The 21421-nt window shown below is 36.2% G+C and overlaps 1 protein-coding gene across 1 annotated transcript in view; it reads left to right on the forward strand.

Annotated features, from left to right (window-relative positions):
• LOC127185616 (transmembrane protein 182-like) overlaps positions 1 to 21421 on the forward strand; it is an 86629-nt gene that overhangs the window by 21446 nt on the left and 43762 nt on the right. Inside the window, exon 3 of the mRNA XM_051142059.1 lies at positions 1773 to 1871. Coding sequence (XP_050998016.1) covers positions 1773 to 1871 — 99 coding nt within the window. The remainder of the gene's footprint in view (positions 1 to 1772; positions 1872 to 21421) is intronic.

Genomic DNA, 21421 nt, shown 5'->3' on the forward strand with positions numbered 1-21421 from the left:
AAAAGAGGGTTTCACAGCATGCACTGATTATTATACATATTACTCTTTCAGGTACAATGTTTTTATTTATAATCATTTAATATTCATTTGTCCACTTGATTTAGTCCAGAATTACAGTTTTTAACTAACAATTAACATTATTTCATTTTTATTTAGCTTGATTTCTATTTCTTATCAAATATTTACTTGCAATCACATCATCATATACATACTTATTATTACAAGTGTATGTAAAGCTATTTGATACTAATTAGTCCATTTTTTATGTTTATTCCACATGATGGACTACATTTCATCAGTGGTTGTGAACTTTATTTTTTTTTTAATGCATAAGCTACAGTGATATAGCTGACATATAATGCCTTCAAATTAAACCTAATGAATATAAAGTATGCTAAATAGAGTTTGAATAGACACGTCAAAGAACAGACACTGAAATGTCTTACTGTTAAAAACATACATTTTTAAACTATAGATAAATCTTAGTTCTTCTTTTGATGCAAATTATAAAAGTATTTGATGTAGCAAATTAATTTAATATTCACAAAGCATTAATAATAAATTCAATTGGAATTCTTTGGTAATTTAAGTGGAGACAAATGTCTACTTATTACAAAGCATTACTGCTAACTAGAAAACACTTTAAGATAAGTGGTCACTCCATTAACATATCGAACATTCTCAGTATATCATTAATCATGACAAGACACTGGTATTAACACTGATATAATGACACTTCCATTATAATACCATGGTTTTTCATGGACTTCTAGAATCAGAGAGCATTACTATTTGAGAAGTCGATAGACATTATCTAGTGCAACTTCCTACTTGATTGATGTATGACTCTACTCAATAATATGTTGACAAGTGGCCATCAAGTCTTTTTTTCAATACTTCCATTGACGATAGCTTAGATTCTTTCACCATGCATCTTATTCTAATAGCTGAAAGTTAATATTGCAGCCTTAGTTTTGCTGAACAGAAATCAATCTTGCTGACACTTCCGACCATGAGCTTTTTGTTCTGTGTTTCACAGCCGCACAAGTTAGCTACTTGTCAAGTAAGTGACTAATCATGTTATCATATGCCTCTTCTCATTCTGACCCTTACCGTGCATTTCTGTTCTTAAATATATAAATTTCATTCTGTTGTCTGTAACAATATAATTCTCATTTGGTTATTGAATGAGACATTTTCTTTTGGTGAACTGTAATTTCTGTCTGTCTATCCTTAAAATCTCTCAAATACCAAAATATCCCATATATAATTTCTGGATTTTTTGCTGTATTATTTTTTGATTTGTACAAGCTCAAATGACATTAATTCTTTGGTTTACCTAACAAAAGTGTTTATATGAATTATTATGTTTATCCCTGTGTTATTCTGATTCTGTTTAGTACAACTGGCACTATATTTTTGTCTATTATAAGTGTTTTTTAATCTTGGGACCTCCAATATAGATTGGTATATTTTAGATCATATTTTTTTAGAAGGCTAACAGAGAATGAACAGGACCTGCACAGGTTCTGCAGCAGGTCTTCTAAGTACATATTATGGCTTTCAGTTTAGTGTTTTTATGGGATTACTAGTGTGCAAATGAGTGGATCTGACTTTCTAGTGGGATTACATACAAATAGACATTTCATTTTAATTATTTTAATTGTATCAAACACTTATATGAATTTTTATATGTGTAGACGATCAAACTTCAATTTTAAAATGTCTTAGAACTAAAAATAAGACATCCTGTTTTTTTTTTTTTTCTTTAGTGAACCAGCCTCATCCTAAGCGCTGTATTCCTGGATATCTCTTTCCCATGCAAATTACTGTTGGGCCTTTCCCACATCCATCATTTGATGCAACTGCAGGTGAGTTTTTGAAACACATCTCTATGTACTTCTGTGTGCAGTTAATAAGATCTTCCTCAGTAGCAAATGAATCAATGTTATATGCTAGAGTATAGGTTAAGTTGGTTATCACTCTGTTTTCCAGGTAAAAATACCTCTTATTTGGCAGTTTCTATCTATATGTTTTTACTGGTTTTAAATGAAGAGAAAAAGAAGGTTACAAAGCATTTACAATCTTCCAGATATTCAAAGTAACATTTGAGTTTTTAAGTAAAATGAATCAATGTATTAGATATTACTAATTCCATTTTATAGATTACAAAACTGATGTTCAGAAGTTTTGGAAATAGCAGAACCCATAGTATTCAGATTTTAAAATTTAAAAAATAATATTATTCATTTTCTAGAATAATTAAAAATAGAATGAACAAGACATCTGAATGTCTCTATAAAAACTTATACTTACAATATTAAAAACAATTTATGTTTCTATTCTCTTGCTTTGAAACATAGGTTGAATCATATTCATATCAGAATATCATACATTTGAAAGCTCTTATTCTTAGAATACTACATGCAAGTATACTCTAAAATGTTATCATATAAACCCTGATTCTCCATCTGTCTCCACCTAACACCTCATATTTCTAAACATCATGTCTTGATTAATTAGTGAAGTCCTTATCTTCATGGGTGTGGGACCATATAGTAAAGCAGGAGAAACCTACAAGCATTCACAACCTCATAGAACAATGATTCCCCCATCCCCAGCAGCTATCTAATGCCAATAACTCCTCAATACAGGTTAGGGCCTATAGAGCACCTCTCCTATATGCTGGAGGTTTGGCTGACTTGATCATGTGTATATCTTGTATAGATAACCACAGTTTGTGTAAGTTCATCAGTGTGGTAACAATGTCATGCTCAGAAAGAACATTTTGCAGCATATCACTCTATCCTCCCACTCTTACTTTCTCTCTGCCACCTCTTTATTGTTGTTCTCCTATCATTGATAATGAAAGGGTCAATACAGATGACCAAGTTAGGGCTGAACACTAGGTCTCTTAGCCTCAGAACTTCCAAGAGTTATACAAATCTCTATCGTCTGTCTCTCAATGAAAAAAAGAAGCTTCTTTGACCAAGGTGGAGAACAGCCTAGGTCTATGAGTATAAAGAAGCACATTAATAAGGACATTTGGCAGCATGGCCATTTAGTAAAATTACAATCTAAGGTTCTATGCTAAGGCCTGTGACCTCCTTTTGACCAGTTTTACAGCTCCATTCACAAATTGCTTCCCGTTGAGCAGGCCTCCAAACACTATAGAAGTAGTTGGTTACTCGCATAACTATAATATCACTATTGCATCAGTGAGCATATCATTGCCTGGCAGGTCAGTGTTGTAGCATACAAGTTCTAGCAATTGGTAAGACTATTATTTTATCCCCCAGCATCCTACATAGTCCTTTCCAGCACTATGAAAGCTAGCCAACAGTGAAGAGGTTTACCAATCAATTTGAAATTGATTTCATGGGGCACTATAGCTAAAGTTTATGGTATATTTGGAAATAGGATGATACTATCTAATTATGGTGTTGAAGCAAGGGCAATGACAATAGCTTGTGTTATTTTGGAAACTTGTAGGATTCCCATGGACAATAGCTTATAGGGAAGTATCCCATGCCTTGCACTGATATTTTCAAGTAATAACTCGTGTCTTCTGGGAGTGACATAATCCACTCATGAGAGGTCCCTCTGTTTGAATTCTTTTTGCTTAAATTAATATTTTGAGATCAGCTTCTGAGCTAGTAGGTTCTATAAAGCTTTTTCTTTTTTCTTTTCTTTTTTTTTGGGGGGGGGGAGAGGATTGCTACCATTTTATATTTTTTATAATTTATTCAGATTGTTACTCCTTCACTTCCCATTCCCCTTCCCTTCCTCTTTTACCCTATTCCCCTCTGCTAGACCACTGACAGATGAGGACCTCTTCCCCCAATATATGACCACAGCTTATCACATCTACTCCGGATAGTCTGCTTTCCCTTCCTCTGACCTCCCCATCAAGGGGAAGTGATCATATTGGGGGCACCAGAGTTCATGTCAGATACAGTTCCTGCTCTCCTCATAACTGTGGAGAATGAGCTTTCCATTGGCTATCTCTGAAGAGGGGGTCTAGGATACTGCATGCATTGTCCTTGGTTGGTACTGCAATTTGTGTAGGCCCCACTCTGGGTCCAGATCTGCCAGCCATGATGGTCTTCTTGTGGGGCTCTTGAACCCTATGGGTCCTTCTATTCCCCCATTCTTCCATACCACTCTTACCTGGAGTCCAGCAGGGAGTCCAAGCATCTGTTCTGATCCCTGCTGAGTGAGAGTCTTCTCAGAGGACATCTGTGTTGGGCTAGTATCCACGTAAAAGTGAGTATATACCATGCATGTCTTTCTGAGTCTGTGTTATCTTACTCACAATGATCATTTCTAATTCTATTCATTTGCCTTCAAATGTCAAGATTTCCTTGTTTTTAGTAGCTGAGAAATTCCATTGTGTAAATGTACCACAGTTTCTTTATCCATTCTTCAATTGAGGGACATATAGGTTGCTTCCAGCTTCTGAGTATTGCTAATAATGCTATGAACTTAGTTGAACAAATGTCTTTGTTGTATGGTAGAGCATCTTTCAGGTATGTGCCTAGGAGTGGTATAGCTGGGTCTTGAGGTAGCACTATTCCCAACTTTCTGAGGAAGCATCAGATTGATTTCCAAAGTGGTTGCACATGTTTTCACTCTCACCAGAAATGGAGGAGAGTGTTCCCCTTTTTCTACATCCTTGCCAGCATGTACTGTCACTTGAGTTTTTGAGTTTTTAAGTTCCTGACAAGAGTAAGATGGAATGTCAGAATTGTTTGATTTTCATTTCCCTGCTGACTAAGGACATTCAACATTTCTTTCTTTCTCAGCTACTCAACATCCCTCTGTTGAGAATTCTCTGTTTAGCTCTGAATCCCATTTCTTAATTGCATTATTTGGTTTGCTGGAGTTTAATTTCTTGAGTTCTTTATATATTTTGAATATTAGCCCTTTTTCAGATATAGGGTTAGTGAAGATCTTCTCCCAGTCTCTAGGCTGTCGTTCTGTTCTTTTGACAGTGTCCTTCATCTTACAGAAGCTTTTCAATTCCAGGAAATCCCATTTATCAATTGCTGATCTTAGAGCCTGGGCTGTTGGTGTTCTGTTCAAGAAGTTGTCTGCTGTGCCAATGAGTTCAAGGCTCTTCCCCACTTTTTCTCCTAAAAGTTTATTTGTGTGGTTTTACCTTGAGGTCTTTAATCCATGTGGACTTGAGTCTTGTGCAGGGTGATGAATATAGATCTACTTGCATTTTTCTACATGTAGACATCCAGTTACACCAGCACTGTTTTCTGAATATACTCTCATTTTTCCATTGTATGGATTTGGCTTCTTTCAGAAAAAAATCAAGTGTCCGTGTGTGTGTGTCGGTGTGTGTGTCGATGTGTGTGTGTGTGTGTGTGTGTGTGTGTGTGTGTGAGTGTGTGTGTGTGTTTCTATGAAGCTTTTTTATATATCCATAGTTTAGGATAGCTTATCCACAACCCTCCCTTATACCTTAACCTAATAACCATCCTCATGTAATCCTTTAATCCATAGTATTCATTCATCTTCTTTCATATTGCATCTATTTTATAACTCCAAAAATATTTGATTGGGTTGAGAGATAATAGGATTCAATTTGGCTTTGTCATACAACCCACTTTTGTGTTAGTCCTTCTCCTAGACTCCTGATTTTTCCATACTTCTACTTCTCTTCTGAATAAACTTTTTCTCTGCTTCCTTAGTATTCCTACCTCTATTTTGATTTCACCCACATTCTATTATTCTCACTCTCTAAATATATCTTGCCTCAGTTGCCTATTTCTAGTTACTTTTGGCTTCAATTTGTGCTCCAAGTTAAACACATAAAACAAAAAACTTGAACCTAGGACTGATATGAGATAGAATATATGTTATTAGATATACTTGACCCAAGTTAATTTATCCATGATACTACAGATTCTAATTAGTGATGCCTTTATTTACATATGTTTAGGGCTAAACACTTAGTATTTGGTGTTCACTCCTTAAAAACAAAATAGGCTAAAACTAAAACTAAAACTAAACAAAACAAAAAACTAGTTCTGTTTCTCTCAGTTACCATTTAGTGATTGAGTGGCAGGAGCTCTTTTTTTTTATTTTCCATGTGGAAGGACCTTGTGAAATTATCCTTCATGGTGTTGGCATGTCAACTGGTATGGTCATTACAGGTATTTTCCCACAGCTATGTTGTTGAGATTTATGGGAGAACATTCTTGTTTTGACTAACAAAATTATTATATAGCAGTTGTCTTGTTTCTCAACCTCTTACAGTCTTTCTGTGTCCTCTTCTGTGATGTTCCCTGGACCATAGGGATTATGCATAGATACTCAGTTTGGGTTTGGGTACCCCACAGACACTTTTTCTTTGCATTTGACTGGTTGTATATGTCTCCATCAGTCTTTCTCTCTTTAAGAAATCTTTTTGGATGAGATGTGTAAGGTGCACTTATTTATGGCTTACATATATGTATTTAAAAGTCAATTGAAAAGTGTATTACTTTAGCAATTTGGGTTTAGTATGTTTTTCTCTAGGTCATATGACCCCTCCAACCATGAGTTATTAGCCAAATTTATAGTACCAAGCATGGATTATCTCCAGTTGAACCAGTTTAGTCCTATTAGAAAGCAGTTGGCTATTTGAGAGATAAAAGTTCCACTATTGCAGTACTGGGGCATATGCTGTCATTGTTGAGGTTCTCAGGCTTTTTACCTGGGTGGGGCTTTGTAAACTTCTCTGACTTGGTATATTACATGGTTGTGACTAGTAGTTGGTCTTCATTGAGGAGAATTATAGGTCAGTGTAAGCATGATCTCTCTATGATCTCTGAAGTGTGTTGTGTCTTCAATAATACGGTCCTACTTTCTGTGTTAGTTATTTTTATATTGCAGGGATAGAATATTATGATCAGAGCATCTCAAAGAAAAAAGAGTTTATTCATGCTTATTGTTGCATATTCTTAGAGGTTATAATGGTTAGTTTAATTGGGATAAAAAACTGGAGGCTCACATCTTAAACTACAAGCATAAGGTAAATGGATTGAGATATAAACAAAGTATTTTAACTATCAAATCCTGCCTCCAGTGATCAATTACTGGTTGGTTACTCCCACAAAGTTTATGCCATCATTGCACTAGCATGTCTTAGGGGCAGAACTGCATTGTAGATCAGAAATTTTGTAGATGGGTTGATATTTACCTTTCTCATTTGATAAATGCAGAGTGCTTTTTGTACCAAAAGCATAATCTAGAGGTGAAGGCTCTAGGTAGGCACCAACTCAACTTCTCCATTGTCAGTGAGTTATTTAGTTGTCTTTAGTAATAGAGCCTTGCCATTAGTTTGTGGAGAGCAAACTATAGCCTTGGTAACAGTTTGGGTAGTTTGTGGTTTCCCACAAGATGCCTTTGGCCAATGATTCAATTAGATGTAACCCATTCCTTGTCTTGAAAGTTTTACTGGGTAACAAGAGATGTCCAGTTGAAGTTCTCTCTAACCTATTATTTGGTGAGTTCATTGATCTTGTCTTCCTATATGTATTTATTTTAGGAAGCTTATACTGTATTAGGCTTCCATATTACCCCTCAAATAGCCCTGAATGATTTCGGGGTCTTAAAGGTTATGTGAAGTTGATTCGGTAAACTATAAGAAAGGCCCCTGGTGCAGCTTCTAGCTAGACCTCTGAAAAAGCACATTAATGTTACTCTCGGCTATGCCTATGCCAAGAGCTCACAGAAGGAGGTCCTGGTGAAGTTCCTAGGTCAGAGACAACACATAGGTACAGGCTTATGCATGTCTAAGTCTGAATGGCGTGGAAATGGAGGGATATCATGTGTTGTGAGTCTGGTATAGATTAGTCAAGAAAGTATATAGATGTGCCTCCTGCCTTTGCTGGGTCTAGAGTGTAGGTGTCTGGTTAGAATTCTGGATCAGGGTAAGCAGAGCATGTGGAGAAAATGCTTCCTATGTCTTGCCTTTGTGACATGGAGTAGATGGGTGGCAACAGCATGGTGTGAGGGTTTTGAGTCAGACTGAACAAGGGGTAATGACAATGAGACTTCTTGCTGGAGGTACGCCTGGAGAAGGAAAGATGAGGGAACTGAAGAGAGCTCACAGATGTAGCTTTCCCCTGGGCCAGGATCTGAAGGCATGGTGGAATAGAATGATGTAGGGTGAAGGTCCTGGGCCAGAGTAGGCATGAAAGCATATGGCTTTGGCTCCCATCTGCTTCTTGGACTGAATAGATGGAACGAAGAACCTATTTGTAATTCCCAAGTTTAGTTTTTGTGCTTTGAAGTATTGATATACTGAATTATTTTTATTTATGTTTTCCTCTAATATATTCAAAGGTTCTGGTCTTACATTATCATCTATGAACCGTTTTGAGTTGATTTTATACAGGGTAATGTATAGATCTAATTTCATTATTGTAGCTTTATACCTTGCTATCCACACAACATTTATTGAATATGCTGCCTTTCATTTTCATAGCATGCTATTACACTTTGTAAAAAGCTATCTAGCTATTTCTGTGAGCATTATTCTATTCTTTTGATATCTATGTGGTTTGGGACATTATCAGACTGTTTCCATTACTATAACTATGTAGCATAATTTGAGAACAGATATTAATGGCATTACAACTTTGTACTTTCTGCTTAGGTTTGCGTTGGTTATTAAGGAATTTTTTTTGTACTTGTGTATAAATTTTAGGATTATTTGTTCCAGTTCTGCTACAAATATTGAATTTTATTGGAGATTTTGTTGAATCTTAAGAATGTTTTGGTAAGATGGTCATTATCACAATGTTTACCCTGCCAGTCCAAGATCATGCAAAGTCTTTAGCTTTTATTAATTTTCACTATTTATTTATCATGATCTTAAACTGTTCATTATAGAGGTCTTAATGACCTTAGTTATATTTATTTCTAAGTATTTTCCTGTTGAAGGTATTGTTAATGGTATTTTCTAACTGGTTTTTATTTGCAAATTGTTATTCAAATTGTTATTACTATATAGAACACTGACTTTTGTGTGTTGGTTTTATATTCAGTAGATTTAAAAACAAATGTCAACTTTTTCTGATGGAGTTTTTAGGCATTTTAAGTATGAGATTATTTTGTCTAAAAATTGGAATATTGTGACTTTTTAATTTCTTATTTGTATCATTTTTGTTTCTTTTTCTTGTCTCAATGCTTTAACTAAAATTTGGAGTACATATGGAAGCCTGAGGTACATCAGGCTATTTATCAGAAATCTCTCAGTTTTTCTTTCTTTTTCTTAACAAAAGAAAACCTACCTATAAACTTTTTTCTTGGTGCTACTTTAGGTCTATATCTTAAAGGTTCTGGTTAATTATGCTGTATTTTTCTTAATTCTAGAAGTTTTCTCCACGATATTTAAATTTTTCATTGATTACTCAAGAGTGTATTATTAAGTCTTCATGTATTTTTTTTAGTTTCCATTGATATTGATTCCACAATAAATTGATAACATACAGTAACTTACTTTGATTCCTATACAGTTATTAATCCTTATTTTATGACCTAGATTGTGGTCTATTTAGAGAAGGTTCTATGGGATACTAGAAAAGTGAGTATTCTGTCTGTTGAATGGGATTTTATACAGATATTTACCACGACCATTTGATCTATAATTTAGTATGATTTAAGTTATTTTGCTAAATTTTAGTATGTCTGGTATATCAAAAAATAAATGTTAAGATACTGAAATAATACACAGTAATAATTTTATTATTTTGTGTTAATTGTATTATTTTGTTTTAGTAATTGTATTAATATTTTGTGACTTTTATATCCATGTATTTCTTTTATGAAATTTAGATCCCTTAATAGTTGGAGCATATGAATTTATGAATAGTTATCTCATTTTTATGAATTGAAATTTTTGTTAATATGTAGTGGCTTCTTGATTTCTTGAAGTTTATGCCAGTTTGTTTTTAGTTTCCAATAACCTCAAAGACTAACTTCCATCCTTTGGCTCAGTGTGTGTCTTTGGCAGTGAGGTATGTTTCTTAGAAGCAACCAATACATACATCTAGTTCTTTTTTTTCCCCCAATGGCAAACAGAAATTTCAATAAACTATTGGACATGTCAAGGACTACTACATACTATACCTGTCTTGACAATGCCTAACTGTGATAAGTACATGCAGCCCAGACATAGAGGAGGCCAGTCCTTTATGCCTGTCTGAATAAACAGGTCTCTTTTGTAACCAGAGTTCTGTGTGTTCTCAGAGCCTCCTGCTGGTCGTCAGAGCCCTGCATGGAGGTTTGCTTCTGAGCTCCCGGTAACACTCACTCAGTTTCTTGCACAGTAATATATGGCTGTGCCCTGTGGACATGAGAAAAGGGGGAAATTGTGTTTTGTTGTAGCTTTCTGACCAGCATTCTCCAAGATTACAGGTGTCCAGTGTGAAGTGCACCAGGTGGAGTCTTGGGACAGCTTAGTGCATCCCGGAAAGTCCCTGAAACTCTCCTGTTTGGCCTCTAGATTCACCTGCAGTGATTGCACCATGAACAGGCTCCTCCAGGTTCCAAGGAAGAGGCTAGAATGGGTCACATACATTGTTGTTAGAGATGCTCTTATCCACTATGCAGTCACCATGAAGGGCCGATTCACAATCTCTAGAGACAATGCCAAGAACACCCTGTACCTGGAAAAGAACATACATCTAGTTTTTAATAAAGAAATATTGTCTATATGTCATTGGTAAGTATAGTCCATTTGCATTTAAAGTTCTTACTAAAACATATTTACTAATTATTATATTTTTTATTTTTATGGTTTATTAGATTATTTGTTCAATTATTTATCCCCTATTAGTATTAGGATCTTTCTGGTTTCCTACCTTTACTCTGTTTATCTATAGCCTCATGCAGATTATTGTTTCTTGCACACTTGTTGAAACTCTTTTCTTTGAATAGGTTGCTTTAATATGACATCTATGTATTTTTTTAGGATTCCTTAGGACTGGCTTTGTGATTTGTATTTGTCCAGAAATGTTATTAGTTTTCTATCAACATTTAAAATTGGTTCTTCTGGAAATAGTCACCTCAATTGGCAATTATCTACCTTATTTATTGGCCTTTAAGATTACTGACGAATATCCGATTGTATTCTGATGCATTGGCCTTTGGAGTTGAGCTGACAGTTTTTCTCATGGTCTCTTATATTGTTTCTTTGCTTTGTATGATTTATATATTGACTACACTGTGACATGGAAAATTTATTTTCTTTCTTTTTTTGACTCAAGGACAATTTTATTGGATTTAGAAACAAACAAAACAAACTCAAGGAATATAAGCTATAAATCTCAACAGCTTCCCAGACAAGAATCAAAGTGAGAGAGAAAAAAAAGCCAAGCTAGCTAATGACATGGAGGTCTGCCATATTATAGGGACAGAGTATTTAGGAAAAGCTCAAAATTACCTAGGTTCTAGCCAGCATTCCAAAGAAAAATATAGGGAAAGTTAATAGTAAAAGTAAAAGGGAAAGCTACAACTTTTTGAGTTAAAGTGGGGCTACTCAGCAGAAGGTCATGACTACTCAGGTTATAGGGACTGTACTAGGAGTGGGAGTTTTGGGAGTATAAAGTATTTCATTAAAGGATGAAAATTTCTGCTTCTATCATTAGCATGGGTTTAGGTTAATTCACATTTGTAGGAGTTACTCCTTAGCCAGGTGACCAATCCTGTCCAAATGCAATGTCAGGTCTTTACTTAGGCCAGAGAATTTATCTCTGTGACAAGAAGAGGTTTCCCCTTAATGTTCCTTTACTACTGCAATAATATGCCCCAACTTGAATAAGTAAGTTTAAAATTATTTATGACCAGTTCAAGGATTAGGATCTACAAACACTTGTCCCATATGTGGCCTTTGGCCATGATGAGGTTTCAGAGAGACCTAGGAATTTTTAAATTTTTGCCTTTTAGTCATGAGATAAAGTCGTTATTTTTTCTGTGACCTATTTTACCCTAATCTGCCAAGCCAATTTCTACATCATGGAGAGTTTGTTATGTGACCTTGAGGTCTTAACTACCTTTTGTATATGGATGTTTATTTTCTTCTCTAGATTAGAGAACTTTTCCATCATAATTTCATTGAATAGACTTTCTAGTCCTTTTGTTATTATCTCAGGTACTTCTACCTTACAGATTCTTTTATTTGTCTCTTCTTCATACCCCAAAGTTATTGGTTGTTGTGGCCAAGCATGTTTTCTTTATTGATACTTTTTTTCCCCAAATATCAATAAAGGCAGCCAAACAGGTGGAAGACATAAAAGAGGCCTTTATTGATATTTGAATTCAATATTTTTTCTGATTTACCCTCTATCACTTACATTCTTTTTATGATTAATCAAGTCTTTTCATTATGTTTTCTATTGGTAATAGCCTCATCCTTTCTTACCTCTTAGCCCCACCCGTGCTCCCTTTCCCACATCTCCCTCCCTTATTCCTCAGAAGAGGGAGCCTACCTTCTAATCTCCCTGGCTCATCAAGTCATATCAGGACTAAATATGTTCTCTTCCTCTGGCCTAGCAAGGCAGTCCTGCTAGGAGGAAGTGATTGAAAAGCTGGTAAGAGAGTCTATGGCAGAGACAGCCCCCACTACACTTACTAGAAAACCCAAATGAATCCTGAGTTGGCCATCAGCTACATTGTTTTCTAGGGGACCTAGGTCCAGTCCACGCCAGGTCCTTGGATGGTTATTCAGTCTTGGCCGACCCATCTGGGCCCTGGTTAGTGGTTAGCTCTGTTGTTCTTCTTGTGAAACTCCTGTCACCTTTAGGTCCTTTTCTTCTTCCCCCCACTATACTGCCAGGTTCCCTATGCGTCACCCAAATTTCGGCTGTGAGTCTCAGCATCTATTTTGAGGCACTGCTGGATATAGCCTCTGAAAGAACAACTCTACTTCTCTACTATCTGCAAGAAAGCAGAGTATCGTTAATAATGCCTGAGGTTGTTTCTCTCTCATGCAGTGGATCTTGGATTGGGCTATTGCTGGTGGGAGTGCAAACTTATACAACTACTTTTGAAATAAATTTGGCACTATTTCAGAAAATTGAGAATACCTTTACCTCACAACCCAGCTATACCACTCCTGTGTATATATTCAAAAGACCCTCTACCATATAACAAGGACACTTGTTCAACTATTTCATAGCAGCTTTATTCCTAAAAGCTAGAAGATGTAAAGATTTCATTTAAAAATTTTTATGTAGTTTCTTTCCCATATTACTATCCTCTATTGTCCCAATTGATTCTTAATCATTTTGGTGAACTTTTTTTTATGTTTTTGATATTCTATATCCTGGTTTGAATTTATGTGATTATTTATACCCTTGTCATCACCATTTATTTTTACTGGAAAAATGAGATATTTTTAACTCATAGTTTACTCATTTTGATACCTTTGAATTCAGTAGTTGGGGAGTAACTAACATTCATAAGTTACTTTTTCTATTACTATGACAAAACACCTGAGAGAAGCAACTTTTTAAAGTAATTACTTCCATTGTGGCAGGGATGGCATAGTGGTGTGAGTTAGTCTGAGGTTTCTACCTGGAAGTAGAGAAGCAAATTCCTGTGCTCAGGTGGCTTACTCATGTTCCCTTTTGTATTTTCTTTGGAAATCCTTCCTAAAGGATGTTGTTTTGAAAGTTGATCAAGTACTTTGATCTTTTTAAGAAATATTTTTATTTTTTATATACACACTTATTATACATATATAAAATAAACTACATAGAGCAAGAAGAACCATGAAACAATCAGGGATTATATTCATGTTACGCTCATAGTATTTTGGCTATTTGTATTTGGCAACCTTGAAGAAAACATCGTTCCTATCCTGATGAGTTTAAAATTCTGAATGTAAAACAATCTCTATCACATCTTATTATTATCAACTTAAAACATCTATCTAGTCCTAAAAACATCTTAACCCCTAAACAATTAAGCTTAATTGTGAAATTAACCTATTTGGTCTTCAACCCCATCAGAGATTTGAGCAGAAATAAAATTAATTACCTGAGTAAATAGGAAGTGCAGGTTAGCAGCTTCCCAAATGAGAAGATGACAGAGACATTTTCCTGCCTGAACAGTAACTCATAACTCTCTATAACATTGGAGCATCATCTTCAGCCTTCTGGCCCAGTATATCTGACAGACATACTTATGAGGCAGGAACTATTGAGGACTTACTTACCCTGTCTTAGCAGAGTTTGGCTGTCAACTCTACCGGCTTCCAAGCTTGTATATTTTTATGCAGAATTCTGTCAGTGGTCAAAATGAGAACATTTTGCCGAGTTTCTTGTGTGCCACATTTGAAGCCATCTCCAATAAGGAGGTTCTTTGATGTTCATCTTCTTTAAGGTAGGCTGGGTGTTGCCAGGAGTTAATCTGTCTTATTATCAAAGAATCCTTAAAATGATAAAAAAACATCTTTAAATTCCATATTCTGCAGGACTCTGATGTTTTTGATGACCTTATCTGTCTATAATATCATACTTCTCTTATAACTAGGATGTGTAGTCTTGTGATATAAATAGAATTATAATTGACATGACCATGATTTGATCAATTGACTTGTCTAAGTTACTTATCCTAAACAGCCTGCAATACATTTTCAATGTATTGGAGGTAACCACTCAAATACTTTGATCTTTTGGAAGAGTCAGATTCTCTTGATTTTTCTTGTTTCTTATATTTTTGTGATGTGAATTTTTATGTTAGTTTATAGATCTCTCCTGCTTTTATTTGTGAGATCTCCTTATTAAAAATCTCACCATTAGAGCTGAACCTCCAATATCATTCATAAAGGAAAAAATAAAATGATGTTACAGCAACCAATATCAAACTGTACTGAGATATATTAAAAATTGTGCAAGCCCATTAGTTTATCACCAATGATCTTTGAACAATACAAAATTGCAAAAATAAATTTTAGATGTGATAAAAATATAAAAAGTAATTATCATCAGTAAGCAATTAGTATATTCATAGAGAAAAAGAGAAGGAAGAGAAAGGGGGAAAATGTAGGAACAAAATTAGACAAATTAAAGAACAAGAAGAGGCATGAAGCAAAATTTACGGAGGGCGATTAGGAAAATTACATAAAGAAAGAAAAAGACAAAAACACCTAAATAATTAGAAAATGTAGAGTACAAATTAGCTGAATACAAGGACTATAAACATCCAAAACATGAGTTTAAAAATGAAAGCATTACCAAAAATATGGTGGAGAAAAACATGGATATGCAAGGATCAAAAAAGAAAGGAAAGGGGAAAAAGAGTTTCCAATGATTAAAAAATAGGTAAATCAAATTAAATGAATGTATAAAGGCTAATAAAATAAAAATTATTAATTACAATAAAGCACAAATATTGCTAAAGATATAGTAAAGAGTAAAATCTGGCAAGGACAGGAGACAAATACATAGAGGAAAAAAATTAAGTAGTGAAACAACTTTTTGTTTCTTAAAACTTGGAGATTCTATATAGGGAAAAATATTCCAGTTGGAGTTGCAGAGTCTTGATTTTTTAATAATTTGTTCTCTACGGTTTGTTTAGTTTGTATAGAAAAAGTGTCTGATAGCCATCAGAGGCCTCTGCTGGCCAGAGGTAGCTTTGCAGTTTGGGCTGGTCAGGTTCTTTTACTCTCCCATAGTCGGTAGATGTTATCCCATGGGGTAGTTTATCTTCCCATTGGGAATGTGGAAACAATCACAGCACTGAGATCTGTTGAGGTGGGGACATGTCTTATTATTGTCAAGATCTTGGAAATATTAATCACTTTGCTGGAAGTTTAGAGTTCCTGGGCTCTAGTGCAGCAAATGATAGGCATATAGGTGAGTAACTTTAGGATTTGATCTAATAAGTAGTCTCAAGTTCAGCGTTTATGCACTCTAGTGTTTTCTTTGTTGATGAAATCTACTCCTGGATGCCAAAATTGTCCTATGAACTTTCCTTGTGCATCCTGTTTCATGACCTGAGTGTTTACTCAGTCTACACATTCCAGATTGTCATATCTGGCCTTCCCACCCACAATATCTGCTTTCTAGGACCAACTGGAACTTTGTTAATTAAACTCAGGCTCCATGACTTGTGGCTATTCCATTCTCAAGCATCAAGTGTAACACAGTTTTAAATAATAGGCATTGTCTCAAGATGTCAGCCAGACTATTGCTCTATGATTTATACCGAGTATCAAACTGAAATTTTCTTCTATTGTTGATCTGTTTATCTGAGGAAGTAATAGCATTTGAGCCATGTGAGGGCCATGGACTTATCCTAAGGACAGATCTGCCAATGTGGTTTTTTGCCAGGATGGTTTTGATTTATCGTTTAAATGAGAAATCAGTTTTGCCCCCTCACAGAACTAAAAAGTCCTGTGGCTGGGGCTGTATTGAAATCAGCTTACTACACTGTTTTGCAATGTCAATCTTTAGGGACAATTTTCAGTCATTCTTCCTCTGTATTTTTGATTGCTTAGGAGGAAAGTTGTCTTTGTTTCTTTCAAATAGAACCTAATTTTGAAAATTTACATTTATTGTGGGGACATATGACACAACACACATGTGGAGGTCAGAGAACAACTTGTAGGAGTGTGTTATGCTTCCTTGATGTAGGTTCCAGGAGTTGAACTAGTGTTATTCTGTTTGGTAACAAATGCCTTCCCCTGCTGAGCCATTTTACAGGGCATGATTGTTTTGTATGCTGATTCTTCTTAACTGTATTACCCAGAGAAGTCTTGTAGAATTATGTCTTGTCCACAATTTGTTAAGGCAGAATTATTATTCTAAGTTTCCACATAGCGTTCCTATTCCCTATTCTCTTACTCTGGCAGTGTTTCATGCTTCATTTACACACACACATACACACACACACATCTGCAAAAAGAGAGAAACAGAGACAGGAACAGAAACAGAGACAGAAAGACAGAGAGGAGATATAGTGATAGGTGCATATCTATCTATCTATCTATCTATCTATCTATCTATCTATCTAATCAGTTATTAATACTTGTGAGGAGAAAACTATTTATGTTCTAGAGAAAGGGACCAGGGAGATGGCTTTGGCTAAAAGTGTGTGCTGATACTTTAGAGCACCTAAATTTGGTTCCAAGTATTCATACAGGGTAGCTCACAACTTCCTTTAACTTCAGTTACATAGGAATTTGATGCCTGTGGCCTTGGCCTCTGCTAGCATCTGCAGTAATGTGCATGTACTACTTGACTCAGACAGATAAGACACATAATTAAATGCTGGAGAAGAGTGGGGTGTTAGTATGAGCATAATACATTATATAACATTATCAAAGAACTAGAAATATGATAGATACTGATTTACATTCAAAATTTTAGACACACCGAGATAGGAAAGTTGTTTTCTTCAAGGCTGCCAAATACAAATAGCCAAAACCCTATGAATGTAACAGTTATATAATTGCTGATTGTTTCGTGGTTCTTTTTGCTGTAAGAAGCTTATTGTATATATGTGTAATAATATAAATGTTTATTTAAATTTTTTAATGAGGAAGGTATAAAGAAAAAGGAATTAGGAACACATACTTTTAATTATAAAATCAAAACATACCTTTCAAATTTCAGCTAAGATATAGCCAAGTCACTGAATGACATTCTGGTAAAATTAAGCTTCATGTTTCTTCTATTTTCTGAAAGATACAGACCCATTGAAATTCAATTCAATTTATAGTTCAGTTACTCACCCTCAAAGATCCACTATTTTTGCACAATGGGCTATTTTTTCTCAAGTTTATGCAGTATCTCACAGAAAGTGTAAGACAGATAAAATTCTAAGTTCTACAGTTCTTTGCTTTGTGATTTCAGAAAATGAAAAGAGATTATTCATACTTTATTTTATTTTTATCTGTTCCTCCTAGACAAAGGATGCAGCATATTTAATCTTTCTTTAAATAGAAGAATGTGATACATTTGTATACATTTTTATAATTTTTAGAAATTCCCAAACAAGTTTTACCCCATGGTAATACAGGCTTATATAGAACAACAGAGGATATGTGACAATCTGAAGGTTCTATCAAGAGAGCATCAGAGCTCATATATCCTTGACCAGTCCTCCTCTATTAGGCAAGATCATCCTCTTCAACCAAACATGCAGCTTTGGGATAGATACACATGGAACAGTGAAGGAGGAAGTGGTCACCTGTTTAGCTGAGCAGATCAGATGAATCAGCAGAGAATGTTTGATTATAAAACATGATCTGGAGTCAGGGAGAATCCAAGATGGTGGCATCGAACATGCACAGTATCTAATCTGCGGGACAGAGACTAGGCACCTGGCTAGGAAGCTACAGACCACAGACCTGGAGAGCCTTAGTTGAGAGGGGTCTGCACAGTACAGAACACAGGTGGGTCTGGTCTTGGGCCATCCATTTGGGCCCTCATGGGTGCCCAGTCCCCAGAGTTTGGACCCAAATCTGCTGATGAGCTGCAGCCCTACTCTATATCATGGACTTGGTATTTGGGACTGAATTGTGGGCAGAGTCTGGAGCTGCTGAACTGGGGAAAATGAGTGGATCTAACCTCAGGCCACCCTGCCATTCCACAGAAAGCCCCATGGGCTAGCAACCACATGGGCTCTCTTTCTCTCTCCCTCTCTGACTAATCTGTGGACCACACAAAAACAATATCAGTGCCTGCTGGCCCAGGGGAAGCCGAGAGTGTGGATCTGGGATAGATATGACCTCACATCATCTGGCCAGTCCACAGAGGGACTCAGGGCCCACACAGGGGCCCAGGCGGCTGTGGACATATTTTCCAGCTACAGTTCCATAGCCACACACGTGGATTGACTGATGTAAGGTGGCATGGTCTGAACAGGGTGGAAACCTAGCCAGCTGCCACAGCCCAGCATGGGCTCCCATGCCCTTGGGAGGAACTGAACCAACCAGAGAGGATCAGGAAGAAACTTAGCCGGCCACCCCAAATCAGGGAGCTGGTCTGCAAGCTCAGGTGGAGCCTAGCCAGCTGGCAGAACCCATTGGGAGTTCCAGAGTACTCAAACGGGAGTGAACTGGCCTGAAGGGATTGGGCAGAAGCCTAGGCAACCTCCACAAGCCAGAGGGCATTCGTTGCTCTCTCAGGCCCCATGGCCTAGATGGATTAGGCAGAAGCCTAGTAAACCTACAGAAGCTAGCAAGGGTTCTGGCACTCCAGGGTAGACTGAGCCTAGGCCCCCAAAGCCCCAGTGCCTGAGGGCAGTGTGTCCAAAGCCCAACCTAAAGCAGGATAACCAGCTTTATGCACACTACCGTGAACTGATCCTTAGGCTGCAGACCACCAGAACCTGCTTCTGCTGACATAGTGGGGAGCCCAAGGTGTGGAGCAAAGTCTGCTGGAGCTGAAACTAGGTCACCTGTCTGATCCAAGGAAGGGTTCCTTGATCCCCGCAGGTGAGGGCTCTCGACCTATAGACACCAGTGAACTACTGTCAACAGTCAGTGAAGGACACCAGAAACTACCTCCCAATTTCATAGACAGCAAAATGACTAAAGGCCAGAGTAAAAACATAAACAACAAAATCTGAAACAACACGGCATCTCCAGAACCCAGATATCCCAAAGAATTCAATCCTGAGAACTCAAACACAAATGAAGCATAAGAAAATGACATCAAATCCTTAGTAATGAAGATGATAATGGAGGAAATGAATAGAATCTGTAAATAAATGCCAAACCAATTGAAAGCATTAAAGAGGCCTATAGAGAGGCACTGGAAGAAAATTCAGGAAAATAGAAATAATCAAATGAAAGAAATCAATAAAACAGTTCAATATCTGAGGATAAAAATGCAAACAATTATAAAAGTACAGGCAGAAGAAAGCATGGAACAAGAGAACGTAAAGAAAGCACGTAATGCATAGGTAAGCTTCTCTAACATAATTTAAGAGATGGAGGAAAGAATCTTGGGAGTAGAAGATACAATTGTAGAAATTGATGCAAACATCAAAGAAAATGTTAAATCTGAAAAATTCCTGATAGAAAACATCGAAGAAATCAAAGACACCATGAAAAGACACAACCTGAGGATAATCGGCATTGAGGAAAGAGAATACGCCTGGCTCCAAGGCACAGAAAAGATTTTCAACAATATCATGGAATAAAATTTCCCCAATTTAAAGAAGGAGATGCAATTAAGCATACAAGAGTCATACAGAACACATAGACAAAAGTCTTGCAAACCCTAAGAGACCACAGATGCCAATCCAGACTACTGTACCCATAAAAACTTAAAATAACCATTGATGAAGAAAACAAGATATTCCATGACAAAAACAAATTAAAACAGTACCTACCCACAAATATGGCCCTACAGAAGTTACTAGAAGGAAACTCCAACCCAAAGTGACAAACTACAACCAAAATAACACAGGAAAAAGATATCTTCACTGTTGCAAATCATAACTACACAAACACTCTAGTGCCACCAACATCAAAGTCAAAGGACAAAACAGTCACTGGTCATTAATACTTCTTAACATCAATGGTCTCAATTCTCAAATAAAAAGACACAGACTAACTGTATGGATGCACAAATAAGACCTAACATTCTTCTGCATTCAAGAAACACATCTCAGCCACAAGGATAGCCATTACCTCAGGATAAAAGGCTGGAAAAAAAGTATTCCAAACAAAGATACACAAGAAGCAGGCTGGTGTAGCCATTTTTAATATCTAGTAAAATAGACTTTCAACCAAAATTAATTAAAAGAGATGAGGAAGGACACTTCATACTCATCAAAAGTAAAGTCGACCAATAATGACATCAAAATTCTGAACATCTAAGCCCCTAATACAAGGGTACCCACATTTGTAAAAGAAATATTAACAAAACTTAAACCACATATTGATCTCCACACATTAGTAGTGGCATATTTCAACACTCCACTGTCAACAAAGGATAGGGCAACAAAACAGAAACTAAACTGAGAAATAATGATACTAATGAATGTCATGAATCAAATGGACCTAGCAAATATCTACAGAAAATTTCACCCAAACACAAAACACTATACCTTCTTTTCAGTACCTCATGGAACCTTCTCCAAAACTGATCATATAGTAGGTCACAAAGCAATCATCAACAGATACAAGAAGATCGAAATAATACCTTGTATCATATCAGATCACCATGAACTAAAGCTAAACTTCAACTACAGAAATAACAAAAAGCCTACACACACATGGAAACTAAACAACTTTCTACTTAATGACAGCTGGGTCAGGGAAGAAATAAAGAAAGAAATTAAAGACTTCCTGAAATTCAATGAAAATGAAGGAACAAGATGACCAAATTTGTTGGCCATATTGAAAACAGTGCTAAGAGGAAAATTCATAGCACTAGTGTCTTCATAAAGAAATTGG

The sequence above is a fragment of the Acomys russatus genome, chromosome X, assembly GCF_903995435.1.
Source record: "Acomys russatus chromosome X, mAcoRus1.1, whole genome shotgun sequence".
Taxonomy (NCBI): Eukaryota; Metazoa; Chordata; class Mammalia; order Rodentia; family Muridae; genus Acomys; species Acomys russatus.